We start from the raw sequence: 16,378 nt of genomic DNA on the forward strand, positions 1-16,378 counted from the left end.
GATTGTGTACTGAGAAGGTGCATTTGTGTTTATGAATAGCAATTAAATTTTAAGCCGACAATGGAAGATCAAGTGTGCATTAATTAAAAGTTCATGAGACAAATGAATCTCAAATTCTCTCATTGTCTGAAGCCTGGGTTTGTGAGAGTAAATGCTTGTGTGGGTTAGGTCTAGGTAGTTCTAGAAGAGCTTTTTTTCTGAGCTCTTCTACTGTGAGAAAGAAAAAACCCCAAAGAGATTCTGGTTACAGAAGAATGGGATTGTAAAAATAATGCTTTACTCAATAGTTTTAGCTTCTTAATGTATGTCCAGCTTTGTCCTTTATCTATCTGCGTATATAGAACTGTGTATATGTCACTGTACTAAAGCAGTGAGTTTCCACAGTATTCTTCCCTCCCCTTTAATATTTGACTTCCTTACCTGTGACAGAATAAATCCATCTTCAAAATTATGGGAATTAGGAATAAAAAGTATTCAGAAAGACACCCTTTGTCTGACTGTATGGATTAACAGTTACAATTGCTTGTGCATGTGTATGATCAAAACCTGATCACCTCGTGTGAGCCCTTGGTCTTTGATCTGGACATTGTCAGCTGTTTGTTTTCTAGTGTTTTTTACTACACAAGAGCTGTATTTCATCTGAGCTTAGACAGTCTAGCTCTGTAGATGCGAAGTAGCCGTTTGTAAGAGGAACTATTCTTAGAAGAGTCTGTTGAATGAAAATTAAAAAGATTTCCATCAGGCCAAATTGTAATGTTCCCATTAAAATGAGAATCATCTTAAAAAATTATCATGAAGTTGTATGAAATCATCTCAGAAGGATGAGTCCTGATTAATATTTAGAAAGTTTCCAGCTTCAAATAACTTTAATAATTAACAGCTGCATGTGAAAATACCATACTCCAGATGCATTCAGCAAAATCTAAGAACTTTTCTGGAAGTGTGCTTTTTAAATTGTAACTAGAAATGCTCTCTTGTTGTTAAGTGATACATTCTATGTAAATCACCTGTAAGGCTTACTATTACTGGAAACATTGTTTAAATAATAACCAATTTCAGACTTTTTAACTTTTTTTGCTTCCCTCTTCCAAATAAATAAGAAAGGAAAAAGAGAAATTCTGAACAGTTAAATTTAAGTGGATTCAGCTGACTTGAAGCGCCTGGCAGTTGAAGTCAGCATGTATCTGTGATCTAAGTGGGGCTGAACTTCATTTTTGTTGATGGGGCACTTTCCCCCTCCATTTCTGATGTTTCATGTTTCCGAGTGAAATGACTTCATACATGTGTGAGCAGTAACATTTGAATCACCAACAAAAGACAAGCTGTAGATATATGGTACCAGTGGCTGTTTTTAAAAGGGACTGAAGGAAAGTGCAAAGTAAGCTTAGAAAAATTTAAAAAGAAATAACTTTGGATTAAAATAAAAAGAAGACAAGACAACTTGATTTTCTCCATCACTTTCTCCTAAATACCAGATCTTGGAAGAAACATATTATATGGAAAGCTCTTTAAAATATTTATGTCTTTCTGCCACAGGACTTTTTTGAAAGGAAATTAAATTAATCTTAACACTCTATTATGTTACTAAAACTAATAGGAGAAACCATTTATGGTACTGCCATTCAAGCAGATGGACAGGTGGAAAGCTAACTTATTTCCTCTTCTGTTTCTGAAATGAAGGTGCTGGCAACAGGACTAAGTGGCCTCTATTCATCTTTGCCTACAAAGCTGGAAGAAAAAGGAGAAGAGTGGCACTGTCTGATGAAAGACGACTGGCTTTTGTCACCAGCCCTTGTACAATTCATGAATTCCCTTGAATTTTGCAATGCTGTGATACAGGTAATTGAACTGAGTTAGCCTATTCTTTAGAAGTAGTGGTGAGTTATATCTCCTGCAGAAGTTTGTTAGTTACAGAGTTTATTTACTTTTAATAATGGCATGAACTATTAGACTAAAACAACCTGCTTGTAAAATGAATGCCTTGTGCTGTCTCTCCTGGTTATAAGGATTAACTAATATACTTGTGGTTTTCAGGTGCCACATGTTTCAAATGAGAGCTTCATATTATCTTATGTAATGGGGAGGATTTTCTGTTAAAAGAAAAGAGATGTTTATTGCATTTTAATACCACTGTTGATCCTAGAAGTAAATTGAATGCCTTTACATGTGGGAAAATGTAGGGTTTATATCTGTGTTTGTTCAAGCTCTCATAATGGTGTGCAAAAGAAAATAGTGAAAATAGTCCGTTTTTCCTGTTGGTGAATACAACATAAAGAAAGCCTTCCAAGCAGAATTATTTAGGTCTTCTCCTAGAAATATAAATTCATTTTAGATTGGCCTGTTTTGAATCTATTTTGTCCTTCCAGGGTTTTTTTTTCAGTGCTTTGCTCCCTTACTGTTTTTTCCAATTTAAATGTTAAATGAAATTTTTGTCTTTACATATTGTTTTTAAGGCTTGAATACTCTATAGAACCCAAATCCAGTATTTCATTAAAACATGATAAAAATTCTGCAGATACTGGGGATTTGTGTTATTTGAAGAAATGTGCTGGGTAGAATTGAAAATTTAGTCACATTTTCTGTTAAATAAAAGATATGTTTCAATTCAATGTGTGCAAAGTACAGTAAAGGAACTGATTGACTATTAAAGCATTGAACAAGCAAAAATAATAGTAGCTGTCATTGTTCAAATGCACTATACAAGATTTTTAGCATGCATGTTTAAACATGAAGAGGAGACAATATTCATTTTGGTGTCTAACCAGTTATTCTACAGATCTGCAGGAGATCATAATTGATACCTTTATTTAAAAAAAAAATTATATAAAGGGCACTGCAGAAAAATTAAAGAATGAATTATTCTAAAACCCCTGTTCGAATAGATGCAAAATGGTTGAGGATTTCAGCTGAAATGCAGAATGAGCAGTTTCTGACTGCTGCTTGATTGTGTCTGTGTAGTCTTCAGCTGACTTGAAAGCTCAGTTACTGTAGGAATTTTTGCTCTGTGCGTGGACTGGTCTGTGTTGACCCAAAAACTTTGGCCAGAGATTAAAAAGGAACTGTGTAGCCAAGACTTCTTGCCATTTACTACTTTTTCCCTGGACCACAGCATAGGAAGGGCCACCCTTTTTCTTCCTCTTACCAAATTAAGGGTTACAAGTTAGAGGAAGTCTGGTAAGAATTGCAGGTGGGAGACTCTATTTGAGGCCACGAGTAGGCTGTGACACTCCAGTCTCAGTGAGCTTCAAACATAATATGTTGGCTTTGAAAGCTTCTGAATGGAATTCTATTTTGCTTTTATATACATGTTTTTACTGCAAAGATAAAATGAATGCTTCATTATAAAAGTAAATTTTTTGGCTTCTAGTAGCAGTTTGGGGGTTTTTGTTTAGTTGGTTGTTTTTTTTTAAAGCTCTCAACCATCCCATTGAGTGAATTATGCAGGTTTTGTTTGTAATTTCTGTTTGTTTTACAGTGGCTGGGAGAAGGGCATGTGAACAGTATGTTCTTACCGCATAGCTTGAGTGCTTTGGTTTACCTACTCTTGAAATAAAGGAAAGCGGCTGCTCTGCTTTTCTTTAATGTAGGAGGACAAGTTAACAATGGCAAATCCACCTTCAAGTGACCCTGACAAGGTTGCGGGGGCTAAATGTAGAATTTCAGCTCTTGCTTTGATACATGGCTATACACACTTCTCTGTCCATCCATTCATCTTTGTCAGCATGCAGGAAGATTGAAAAGCCGTGTCTCTAAGTTTGGCAGACTTACTGTAATTAAACATGGTGTGTGTATTTCTCTGTAGAAGGAACAGTCGTTAAGAACCTAAATCATATCAAATGCTGGTGAGAAGGACAAACGAATGTGTCTTATTAAATGGGAAAGGGTTTTGGTAGTGAATAATAGCATTCTGTGCCCTGTCTTGTTTTAAATCTCACTGGAACTGTTCTGTGTCTTTCTCTCCTCCGCTCTCTTAGGTGGCACATCCCTTGATACGTAACCAGCTTGTGAATTACATTTACAATGGATTTTTGGTGCCAGTAATGGCTCCTGCGCTCCATAAGGTCAGTGACGTTTGCAAGCATGGCACAAAATAATAACGGGCAAAAGTATTATGGAAGATCTCTGTGTAAGGATACTATCAAATGTACTGTCAGACTTCCTTGCAATTCAGTAAGTTTCTAGACTAACTTTCCATTTTTTCATTCTATATACTTTCTTAAGCAACATACAGGTATTTCTGAAAACATTTAAAATTCTTAAGTGTAATGAAGAACCAAAATATTTGCGTTGTTCCAGACTCACATATCGTCCAAAAAGCAGTGACGTTTTAGACATTTTATCATGGCAGACATGTTTCCATGAGCATTTTTTTCCTAAATGAATATTTTTCTAAAGGAAGATGCCCACAAGGAAAATATTTAGTCAAGAAATATTATGCTAGTCTTAGCAAAGGTGTTATTGTTTTGTAGTTCCTTACCATATTTGGTAGAGCTATTTTCCTAAAGTAGAGTTTGGTATCAGTTTTATAATATATTAGTGTGCAGTTTATGTTATTTTGAATAAAAAAAATTGAATTTTTCTTTGAAGTTTAGGGTGTATCCTTTGAAAAATATGTCACCAATGTTAGTGAATTATTTATTTACTTTTTTTTTTTGGTTAGGCTACAAGAAACTACATTTCCAGCTGTTGCAGAATATGTCACTTATGTCAGTTTCCCATCCCTGAAACAAGGCCAGGTTGGATGGGACTTTGAGCAACCTGGTGTAGTGGAAAGTGTCCCTGCCATTGGGAGGGAAGTTGGAAATAGACGGTCTTTAAGGTCCCTTCCAACCAGGTCATTGTATGGTTCTGTGGTTCTATGAATTAAAAGCCTTCATTGCCCTGTGAAAGAACACCTCTTTTGAGGAGAAAATGTAGGAACTGCTGAGGGTAAAAATTCACAAAGACCTTCCAGAAGAGAACTAATAAATTCTGTTTGTAAGATCTCCTAATTTTCACTAAGCCTACCAAGCAGAAAACATTGCAGCTGTTCCATTTTCTGAGAGGACAGGGAAACACCATACCCTGCTTCCTTGTTCACAACTTGTTTTGGTAGCACACAAAATTGTTCATGGTAAATAGTCACCAAGAAAGTCATAAGCAATGTAAAGTCTTTTTTAATGATTTGGCAGACCTCAAACACTTGGGAATTGGGTGAGAGTTGAAGTAAAATTTGGCTGTGATCCAGATCAAGGCTGTAGTCTGTCCTGAGGTAGTTCACCTCCTTACCTGGCAGTAATTTTTTCTATTTCTGTATCTGGACTTAATCCCTTAGCAAGACTGGGAATTAGAAGTGAAAAGCCTAACTGGTTTTAGGTCAAGGTTATGGACAAGGGAGATATTAGAATGGATTCTAGTCTTAGTGAGTACTATTTTATCTCTGAAGTATTCAAGACTAATCTTAGATTGTTTTGAATACTACCATGCTTCTGAAAGCCATTCTAATTGGTCAGTAAATCTGCTAACCTGATATTGGGTTGATTACTTCCCTGTTGATGTTACTTAATTTAAAGATTGCTGTTCTGATTCCCTTTTTCCTTTGATGAAAATTCTGTTTATATACTCTGAAATTGGGTGACATCATATTTCTCTTGAAAATGGGGATGTTAGCTGCTACCATAGGTGACTTTCAAAGCCTAGATCATTCTCAAACCCTCATATTCTGTTTGGTGCCTTGTTCTTCCAGTAATAAACTTTTCCTTGATTAGCATTAAAATTGGCTTCTTCCTCATTAAAAATTAACTTCTTGTGTATAAACTTCAAATGCTTTTACTGGAGAAGATGGATTGCACCATCTAGTGGATCTGATACAAGGCTCTCACATCTGTGAGACCAAAACTTCATAGCAAAAGGAATTACGTAAGTTGAGGCACATTTGTCCTCTTCAGTCTTTCTGTCCTGTACTTCATGTTAATTTAACAAAAAATAAATATTTTACCTTCTTGCTTTTGGGACAGATGTCTGTGCACTCTGATAATTATGCTGCAACAGCTCTTTTATACATTAAAATAATTTCTAATTGCCATTGAAAACATTAATGCTATGTGGAGGAGTGGGCTTTGAAAACTGTATCTCCCATTTGAGGACTTAATGTTGTAATTAGCCTTGAGGTTAATAAAAAATTGGAAAGGGCCAAAATGAGAGGCCAGACATACAATGTTTTTAAAACAGAAGTTCTTTCATTTAACACAATACTAAATGGATTTTGATTTTTTCTTTTAAACTCACTTAAGTAGGTTTGGTGTCATAAAGTCTACTTGTGGCTGAAGATTTTAGTTTTAATTCAGTCATTGAGTTTGGATTATTCTGATTCATTCTGGCTTGAGTTCAAATACAGTGTGTAATGGAGTATGGTATAAATACCTAATTAGGAAGACAGATCAGTGAAAGGTTAAGGGGTGGTAAGAAGAGATGATGATGATTACTGGTACATCTTCTTAAGGTGTTTCTGTACATCTTATTTCTAGAATTTAACTGGTGTGGAACAGCTACTTCTGATAATTCTTGGTGATAGGGTGGGAAACAAGGGAAGGAAGGAAAGAAGAAAGTGAGTAAGGATGGAAGTCAGTCTAGACCTCGTGGGGCATACAGGTCTTAACATCCCATATTCAATCTGGCACTCATGCTTCAATCTTAATGTAAAAATTGGACAGGAGATGAGCTTCTGGCTCTGCTCTTGAATGGCTTGGGTAGCCAGACTACTACAAACCTGGTCTTTCTGTACTAAATTCTAGTTTTTCTTCAAGAAGTATGTTCTGAGGAAAAAAATTACTTTGCAGTAAGACACAGACTCACATTAATTGTTTTTGCAAAGACAGTCCCATTTAAGAATGGGATTGGACTAGGTACCTCCAGAAGTTCCTTCCAACCCTAGCTATTCTGTGATTCTGTGATTGAATACTGTGACATTTTTAATCTATTTTGTCACCAGCTCCCCATCCCCATTCAGCAGTGAGCATGCATTTTTCATGATCTTTCTTTTACTGTTGAAGCTCTTCTTCAGCTCCAATTGGGCTTTGGCTTTCCTAATCCGTTCTCTGCATACTCAGGCACTTTTTCCATATTCCTCTTGGGTCACCTTCCCGTGCTCCCATCTCTTCATGTTTTGGACTTTTTAGGAGCTCCTAATTCATCCACACAGACCTCTTATCTCCTTTCCCTGATTTCCTTTTCTTTTCCCAACTTAAAACATCTGACTATCAAACAAGACTTTTGGTAAAAGTAGCATAAAAATTTCGGTAAGTAGAATTTCATTAAAAATAGTTCAGAGTTTCAGTATGTGGTTCAAAACTTTGAGATATGCTTATGTGTGATCTTGAAATGTTTGTAACATTTATGGAACCATGTAGTAAGCTCTGCTTTTTAAAAATTTTTGCAGATTGTCTCCCTATAAATACTTGCTATGTACACAGTTCACTGTGTGAATGAAACAGTACAGGACTGTTGAGGATGGGGATGTGTTTCTATGAAAAAGTCAGGGGGTGGGGAGACCAATATATTTTTCTTGATGTGATATTTTTTGGTTTTATCTCGGGAAACTAGTATGGAGTTGATAATAAGAGTTCTGTAGTTCAGGTTTTTTTCAGTTAAGGAAGTTTCAAATGGATTGGGCAAGCTAACTAGCTTGAAATAACCTGTTTTTCACAGTGAGCTCTGCGAAGGTTATTTATGTAGCAGATTAACTGTGATGTGCTTAAATCACCCAAACATTCTGAAGCTTATGACTCCCTAACTTCATTTCTCAAAGATAAGTATCCTAAATATAGCATGTTCTTGTAGCCTAATTTATACCTTGTCTGTCCTAGTCTTGTCACTTTGTGTGGGTTATCCCACCTACACGCATAATGGGCGATTGACAAGTATGTTCCTATCTCCAAAGCTGCACATTGCTGAATGGGTAGTCAGAGTCCAGATTTGTATTATGTAGCTGGGGATATGCATTAACTAGCTGTGCTGGAGAGCCCTGCCTTGTCCTTTGTTTGTCTGGATGTTACTGTACTTTTTACAGAAGAGTTACCTCCCATACTTCTGACATACAAGTTGCTTGAGACATCAAAAAAAGTGATTCAATGAAATTGTTTATGGAGGGGGGAGGAAGGCATGTCTTTGTGCAAGGTCACAAATTCATTTGAAAACAGAGGGTGTAAAATGGTTTGTCTGTAAAGATACAGAACTAAAGAAAATGTTAATTTGGTAGGTTTTCTCCATTATTAAAATTTTTGCCCTAACTGTCTTTTATTCTTTCTGGTGTAAGTGTTTGGCATTTAGGAAAATTAAGACTATCTGACAGAAACTGTTCTTAAATTAAGACTGATAACTTTTGATGGCACATCAGTTACAACTTGAAATTATGCATCTCTGTATATTCTTCCCTATATTTTGATACTTAGGAAGAAAATATTTGTGAGAAGGTGTAACTCTGTTCAGAGAATGGTACCATTAAATTCTGTGACATATTTCCGTGGCTATTTCCTGCTGCACTTTCAAAACTAACATTGAGCTCTGTCAATAAAATACAAGGTCTTCTGGGGCCAGATTATACACGGGTCTAAGTAATCGAATAAAGCTAATTTTCTCCTCAGTTGAAATCTAACTGAAATCCCAGAGTGAATCCAGAATAACCCTGTTGAAGTAATTTTTACTGATTCTGCTAGAGGCTCTATTGCCTTATTTTGGTCTTTAAATATTTGTTAGTAGACAGTGTTTATTTACCTTATTCTTTTAGGTGGCTACAGCAATTCTGTAGAAACAGAAGTGAAATCCTTTTCAGAAGGTCTTGAATATGTATATATTTTGCAGTCAAGCCCATGTACTAGATAATTAGGAGCCACACTTTGGTATTTGTAAATATTATGTTTTCTTTGATACAGTTCAGATTGGTTATATACGTCCTTCCACTGTCAAGGCACGTGATTTCATTTTAGTTTGGCATTCAGAGAATTTGGTTGACAAAGGCAGCTATTCAGAACATCTTGAATGTTTATGTAATTTGTGGCACTTCAATTTATTGAAGAAAGCACTAAAATTTGACAAATTATATGATAAAAGCAAATTTTTAATGTCAGCATTTACTGCTCTACTACATGGCATTTAATTGCTAACTATGATCTAATTATTTTTATACTTGGAAGGCTTGTTTCAGTCTGAATAGGCTTGGTTTAGTCTGAATAATGGAAAATTATACCATCTTTTTAGTGTAAAACATTGCTTCTGTTCACTTGTTGGCCAAGTGAACAGAATTGCTCAGTAGAGGTGCTGGCATGTCCTGTCAAATAAGCTCTGTCAAATGGACCTCAAGTCAACTGCACACATAACCCATCCAAACAAAAGCCTCTGACATAGTGTGCTACTGTGATAATTCAATAACATTTGCTTGATGATTACACAGCTCAGCTAGGGGGAAATGACCTGTAAATTACACTGTACAGATTAGAAGGAGCATCTTTATAAATATCCTACAAGACTGTCAGTTCCCATTTAGGATAATGCCATCCTTCACCTTACTGAAAAGTGTTTGGACAGCTGCTGTAAAAACATGTAAACCAAGTGTCGCTGCAAAACTTTGAATAGTCTTGTGCTTTGCAGAAGCCCATTAATAGCTACAAAATTTAATTTTACCAGCTGTGGTGTGGATATATGTAAAATGCCTTTCACCTCTTGCTTCAGACATAAAGTTCAATTGAATTTTAACCTGGTATAAACTGAGGCAGTTTATAAACATAAGCTGAAGGAAGCTGAAACAGCTTGGGTTTTCTGGTTCCCCAAGTGGGCAAATGTCCTCTGTCCCTGGTCCTGCTTGTCTCTCTCTTTTGCCAGGACAGCTGTTCATACTTGAAATTAATTGAGGTTAAAACTCACCTTTACTTCTGGATAGTTTTAATCTGAATCAATTCCCTGATCCAATTCATTGTGCACCAAAGTGAGGCATGAACCCTTCTGCCTGTATAAGCAGGGGGAAAGAAGTTGAAAATTAACAGAAGAGACTGGAAATGGTTGGATTTCTTTTATCAGTGAGGTGAACTTATTCAGGTTAAAACTGCTTGTAGATGGATCTAGAGGATAAATTCAAGTAAGAACATTTGTGGTCTTTTTGTGGGCAATATGAAGTCCTTGTAAGAAGGGGTATGTGATGGAAAGGAGGAATCATGTAGGCAAATTCCTGTAAGTGGGCGTGAAGCTGTAAATTAGAAAATATATTATGTGATTCCCAAGGGAAAATGGCCAGTAGTAAAGAATCCATGCAATTGGTCTAACACAGTGAGTGTAATATATTAAACTGAACTCACAATGACAGTAATTTCTAGCTCTTTGCTATTACTCGGCAGAGTAACTTGTGAAAGCTGGATCTCTTTACAGTGTTCTCCCTCACCATCTGATCACTCATCAGAGGAGGCGAGAAAAGATTTCCTAAAAATTATTACGTAATTATAGAAGGGTATTACATGGCTAAAAGTGGCCTTCTCTTTTCAATGATCTCCAGTCAAGTATCTGTCTGGCTATGAAGACTCTCAGCTAGTCCTTTTCATTGCAGTTTATGTCTCAAAAGAGATCTGTAACAGCTGATTTTGTATAGAAAAACGTGGATGAGGCTTTTTTAATGGTATTTTTAGATAGACACTTCATATGCATACTGAAAAAGAAATCCAGCAACTTCTAATTGTTAAATTTTTGGATAGTCAGAAATGGTAGAGTAGTGATCTGATTATTGCAATCGATGTGAATTTTTTTTTTATTTTATTTTTAATCCTATAATTTTATTTTAACAGCATAGATAACTGTGGTCTCTGCCATTAGCAGAAAGATTCTAATGCAAGGGATGCTACTGATGGGTTTCTATTTTTGCTGTTGGGGAAGTGGTGGATTTTAGTATTGCTGAAATATCTTTATCAAAAAGGTATTATCATAACATAGCTTGAAATTTAATTACTTAACAAAGGGCTTTTCTAGAAAACTACCATGTCTTGATTTTATTAGTCTCCCTTTGTTTTGGTATTTTTCTTGACATCTGAATTATCAAAGGTGAAGAATTTTTAAATTAAATATCAGATTTGTTTAAGTTTTGGCTTGCTATTTATCATCTTTTCAAAGATGTTCAATTCTGAGGGCTAGTAGCTGAAAGCTTACTTGGACAAATGATACTGTAATCAATGTTTACAATAACAGATTTTGTAAAACTGCCTCAGGATTTGACTGTAGTGGACATACTTGACATGGGTAGTACCTGTTTAGTTCTCTGGGAGCATTTGTTCTTTTGTTGTTTATCTGAGTACTGATTTGAATTTATTAGAAATGATTTCCCTCTTCCCCCAAATCTGTCTCACGAGACATTTGTTTAAGAGGAGACAGCCAGCAGGTAGTCTGAATGAAGCTTAATAGCATGGCTTTGGTATCATAGAAAACAGAGATCTTCAATAATAACTGCACAAATTGAACCAGTCTCACTTTCAACACTCCATGTTTTATGTATGATGCAGTCTGTAGAGAAGGTATGCAGAGTTAAAAGGATTTTTGCCAGGGTTGGGTTTAACTTCATCTTACTGATTTCTCCAGCGTCCTTCTCTAGTTAATTGCAAAAAGAGTCAGTTCTCCAGAGGTTCAATCAGAGCAGACTAATGTATCCCACAGAGTAAAAAGAAGATGAGCCTCGTGGAGTTCAAATTGGCTTTCTTGAATACTTCTCTAGGTGCCTTGAATCTTCAGAAGTTACGCTCACCATCAGATATGCTAAAAGGGAGAAGTAAACCCAGAATGCAAGGTGGCAAAATAAGATATAATTGTAAAAGCACAGACGTCTGCTTGCCAGGCTAATCGATCTTTTTCCTAAGCTGCATACCTGGCATTTAAGTGCCCCAAAGCAATATTTTTGTTTGATTTGCCCTGGCAAGGAAGCAGAAGGTTGGTCTCCTTGCTGGTTTATAGGGACAAGTTGCACACAAAGGCACGCTGAGAGAGCACTAGAACTTCTGGAACACTATAGCATTGAAGTTGCTTGTGCAACTTTAACTTGCCTGCTTTGAGTGTTGCACAGTGACCCTGCAAAATAGATCCTGGCTTCATTTATTGAGGAAATTTGAAGGAGTGTTGTGGATAAGGCAATGCATTTTCACTGAAAATTGAAAAAGATTCTGACAAATCCATTTAAATCTTGACAAAACTTAATCATCTTGTCTCTTTCTTGGAAAACGGTTACTCAGATGCACCAACTTTTTTCCCAAGAAGGAATAAAGATTAAGCATAATGTGATACCCTTCACAAAACCCCTCATTTCAAAAAAAACTAAGATTTAACAAGATTTTAAGTAACTCATTTGTGACCTGTTAGGGCTTCATTAATCATTGGTTGGTTCTTCTAGCTCTGCTTAGTGATATCAGTGAAATGTTGGCTATTAAACATGATTTTGTTTTTGTCTAGTGCCCAAGCTGTTAGGAGCACTGAACATGCTCTCAAAACGTAACATTTCTTTTCTAAACTGCTCTCCAGCTGGCTTTCTTCTGCTCCTGCTCTTCATTTCATTCATGATACGCAATTTGAAAAGCGTGTGGGTTTCTCTCACTGATAGACATGTAGGATGAGTTGCCCAAAGAGTGTGGGTTTTAGAAAAGGGTCACTGCCCTTGTGGATCTGCTGGCTTTTCTTGCTTTCATGTACAGCTGCAGTATTTGATACAAGTACATTCTGTCAGCAAACTTGGGTGAAACTTGCAGCCAAGAATGTGCTTACTTTACCCCATAAAGGATGAAGAAGTGACGTGAAGACATAACGATGTATTACTTCTGTCTGGCCTTTCCTTGGCAGAGAGTTTAAACTTGTCCATGAACTGTATGATGTCATAATGATGTCACATGATGGATTTCTTGGGCTTTGCTTTTTACCACTCACTGCTATAAAAAAAAGGGAAAATAAAAAAAAAAAGGCAAAAAAAGGCAAAAAAAGAAAAGCCAGCTCTTAGGACAACAGACACTAACTTTCACCAGAAAGCTATTCCTTTTTACACCACAAGTCCCCAAACCTATTGCAAGAAAAGAAAATTTTCTGATTGGAGCTGGGCTGCTTCTGTTTCCTGATGAAAAATTTGACTGTTGCTACTTCACTGGTGCTTTGTTTCTAATGCTAAAATGAGCTAGTATCCCACTGTATTAATGATGGTGTAGCTGAGTATTAGAATAAAGCCTCAGACTGAGAGTGATTCAATGACCTTAGCTTTAGACCTTCTCTCTCCATAAGGTCTGCAGGCTGCATACCCCATTCCTATGTTCTGTGTAACCACCCAGAAGCAGCTTGTGATCTTAAATGCTTTAAAGAGAATGTTTGCATCATGACATTGCTGTGTACATGGCTAACATGCAGCATAATGGAACAGGGATTTTAATATTTACAGCATGTTACGTAAATGTTGCCCTTCTGAGTATTTTCTAAATCCTCTTAGGTCTTAAGTGACAGCATTGATTTTTTTTTTTTTTTTTTTTTAAATAAAATCAGTCTTTTCATTTATCCAGCTAAGTTTGGTAAACAAAAGATGTTTAATACTTCCTTTCATATAGACAGATTCTTGTATTTAAGGGTTTATCTTCGTGCACCTAAGCTTATTAGATTCCTGGGTAACTATTTGAAAAATGCTGACTTTGCAAGAGCAGTGCATGGTGCAGAGGTGGGCTTTGGAATTTTCTGTGCTTTGCCAGTGTGTTCTGTGAATAGATAATCTCCAAGGGATTGCAATAAGCAGAGCAGCGTGGGTTATGGTATGCAAATGTCACATGGATCATGAATTCTATTTTGATCTACTAATAGTCAGTAGTGAAGATTCTGGGTTGGGCTTTATGTGTGAATATATTTGTACATATACACCTCTTAAAAATTGAGTAAAATGAGAAATTCTGCTGTGGCAAATTAAAAAGAAGGAAAATTATGACAAAATTCTGGACATCTATGGGAATTTTCTCTTTAAAGCTTCATGACCACAACTTTGTAATGTGCTTTGATTCTGCTCTGACATTTATTTTTAATTAAGTGGTAGATGCAGACATTCACAACATCTGAAAATGCTTATAAGGGACAAAAGAAGCATGATGCAAAGGAGGACACGGGCAGAAAGGTGGTGGGGATCTTCTAGCATGATTTGGTCTTTGATTTTCACTGTGAGATCTGGGGCGTCACTTAGAGGGAGGATGTTTTTTCCTGGGGTTGCAAGACAGGTAAGAAATGGGTTCAAAATGCTAGAGAGGCAAATTCAGCAGTGAAGACTCAATGTTTTTGTGGCAGCATTATGGATGGAGAGCTTTGCCAGATACACAGTCACAGAGGATGGATGGATGGATGGATATTTTGTGTGTGCAGTATGTTTGCATTTCCATTACTTTTGCTTACAGGTGACTGTGGAGGAAGTGATGACTACTACTGCATACCTGGATCTCTTCTTGCGCAGCGTTTCGGAACCAGCCCTTCTCAAGATTTTCCTCCGCTTTATTTTGCTGCACCGACATGAGAATGTGCATATCCTGGATACACTTACCAGCAGGATCAACACACCATTCCGGGTAAGACAAGCAGAAAGGAAGTTCAGGTACTCAGCACAGATGTAGGTTCAATAATTAAATGGGAGGTTTCATATATTACAGTTGGGTACTTGTTTAACTAGGAATTTTATCCCCTTCACCCAATGGTGTGACTTCTCCATCCTTATAATTTTTTGTGTGTGTGTTATGACATTTAGCAACCACTATACAAAGCTGATAAACCTGTGAGGTGGTTTCACACATTTAGGAAATTGATAGAGGTAATGAGAGCCTCTGGAAGTCTGAATCCTGTTAGAAGATAACAGGTAAATTTGGAAGCACTTTTATTCTGAACAGTGCTGGATTAATAGTATCATAGATAACTCTCCCTAGGACTTATAAATATACTTGCGGTGAGGAGTGTTTTTGATCTTTGTAGTTTTGCCAAGCAACAAGCATTTTCCAATAGTCCATCTGGGGAAACAATGGGAGCCCCTCTAAGGATGTCTCCAAATGGATCCCAGTTGTTAATCCTGATTTCACTGATTTATTTCTCAGGAATCTATAGTCTGTATTACTGTAGCATGCTTGCTTACCTATGATGTTGCCTGCTTTATTTGATTAAAAGAACACACTTCCTTGCTCGAATGATGAGGCTGCTGCTTCCTTCTCTTTGCCTTCACTCCCTCATGCAGTAGGGTTTATCCCAGATTTGTGCTGAGCCCCTTCTCAGCCTAGGCACAGTCCACCACAGTGGCTGGAGAGCTGCCTGCCAGGGACAGTTGGATCTTCTGGATGAGAAAATGACTACTTGTTGCACTGGACTACCCTTCTGAGCCTTGGCTGGCAGCCTTGGCTGACTCTTCGGTGATGCACAGCTTCATGGATGAAATTAACAATACTGTTTTAGTGCAAGTGAATGCTTAGAATGTGCAGTAATGTTTTAGAGAAGCCAGAACACCAGCATATGCATTAAGTTTGTGTATTAGGGACAGTAGCTTCATCTGAAAATTGTTTTGAAATGTAAGTGCATGCAAATATCGATACATGCTGCTGTTAGTGCATCTCTAAGATGGATTAACTCTGAAAACTGAAAGTTCTGTCAACAAAAATGCAAATGCTGTTGTCTCTGCTAATCATTAATTACTGTTCCATAGGCAAACGAGATGGGAATTGTAAAGAATTCTGCAGCCCTGAGCAACTCAGGATCTCAGCCAAAATGGTTCTGTGATGCTAAAGGAGTTTTCTGCAGTATAGCTCAGCCAAGTGCAAACATAGCACAAAATCTGTGTACATTACTATTGATGAAAATACTGATTAATAATTCACAGAGTTAAACTTATTTACAGACAGGTGCCCAAAAGGACTTGTAGAAATACTATCCTTTTTGTTTCTTGAGTGTATTTTAAATCTTATCTTTTTTTCACAATATAAAAATAGACTTAGATTTATTTGTTCAGAAGATTGTGGATTTGCAAATGGTTGCAAAGACTAATGATTACTGTTTTCTTGTAAACTGAAATTTCTTAAATACAGGATAATTTGAGGCAGCAGCAGGTGTTTTTGAACTTCCATGGCATGAAGAAAAGTTATGCTTGACTCCCTGTAAATTTCACTGAGGAAAAGAGATTTCCTGTTTTTCTCCTATGTCCCTTCCCCAGTTGAAACACACCTTTCATGCAAGAATCTGACTTCTTCCAAAGTTGTTGTGAAGCTCTTCAACCATTCAGCTTCTTAAAGTGCAGAACACTAGTCATTCCTTAACCCTAAAGCAACAGAAACCTGAGGTGATTTATGGCTTTTCTTTCAGAAAAGACCTTTAGTTGGTTCAAATTCTGTGTCAGAGG

General features: G+C 36.8%; 1 protein-coding gene across 12 annotated transcripts in view; it reads left to right on the forward strand.

Annotated features, from left to right (window-relative positions):
- FAM160A1 (family with sequence similarity 160 member A1) overlaps window positions 1-16,378 on the forward strand; it is an 83,748-nt gene that overhangs the window by 51,797 nt on the left and 15,573 nt on the right. For all 12 annotated transcript variants that reach the window (XM_032108265.1, XM_032108271.1, XM_032108274.1 and 9 more), the window contains 3 exons: window positions 1,681-1,839; window positions 3,975-4,061; window positions 14,406-14,573. In XM_032108265.1, coding sequence (XP_031964156.1) covers window positions 1,681-1,839; window positions 3,975-4,061; window positions 14,406-14,573 — 414 coding nt within the window. The remainder of the gene's footprint in view (window positions 1-1,680; window positions 1,840-3,974; window positions 4,062-14,405; window positions 14,574-16,378) is intronic.

Source organism: Corvus moneduloides, chromosome 5 (genome assembly GCF_009650955.1).
Source record: "Corvus moneduloides isolate bCorMon1 chromosome 5, bCorMon1.pri, whole genome shotgun sequence".
Taxonomy (NCBI): domain Eukaryota; kingdom Metazoa; phylum Chordata; class Aves; order Passeriformes; family Corvidae; genus Corvus; species Corvus moneduloides.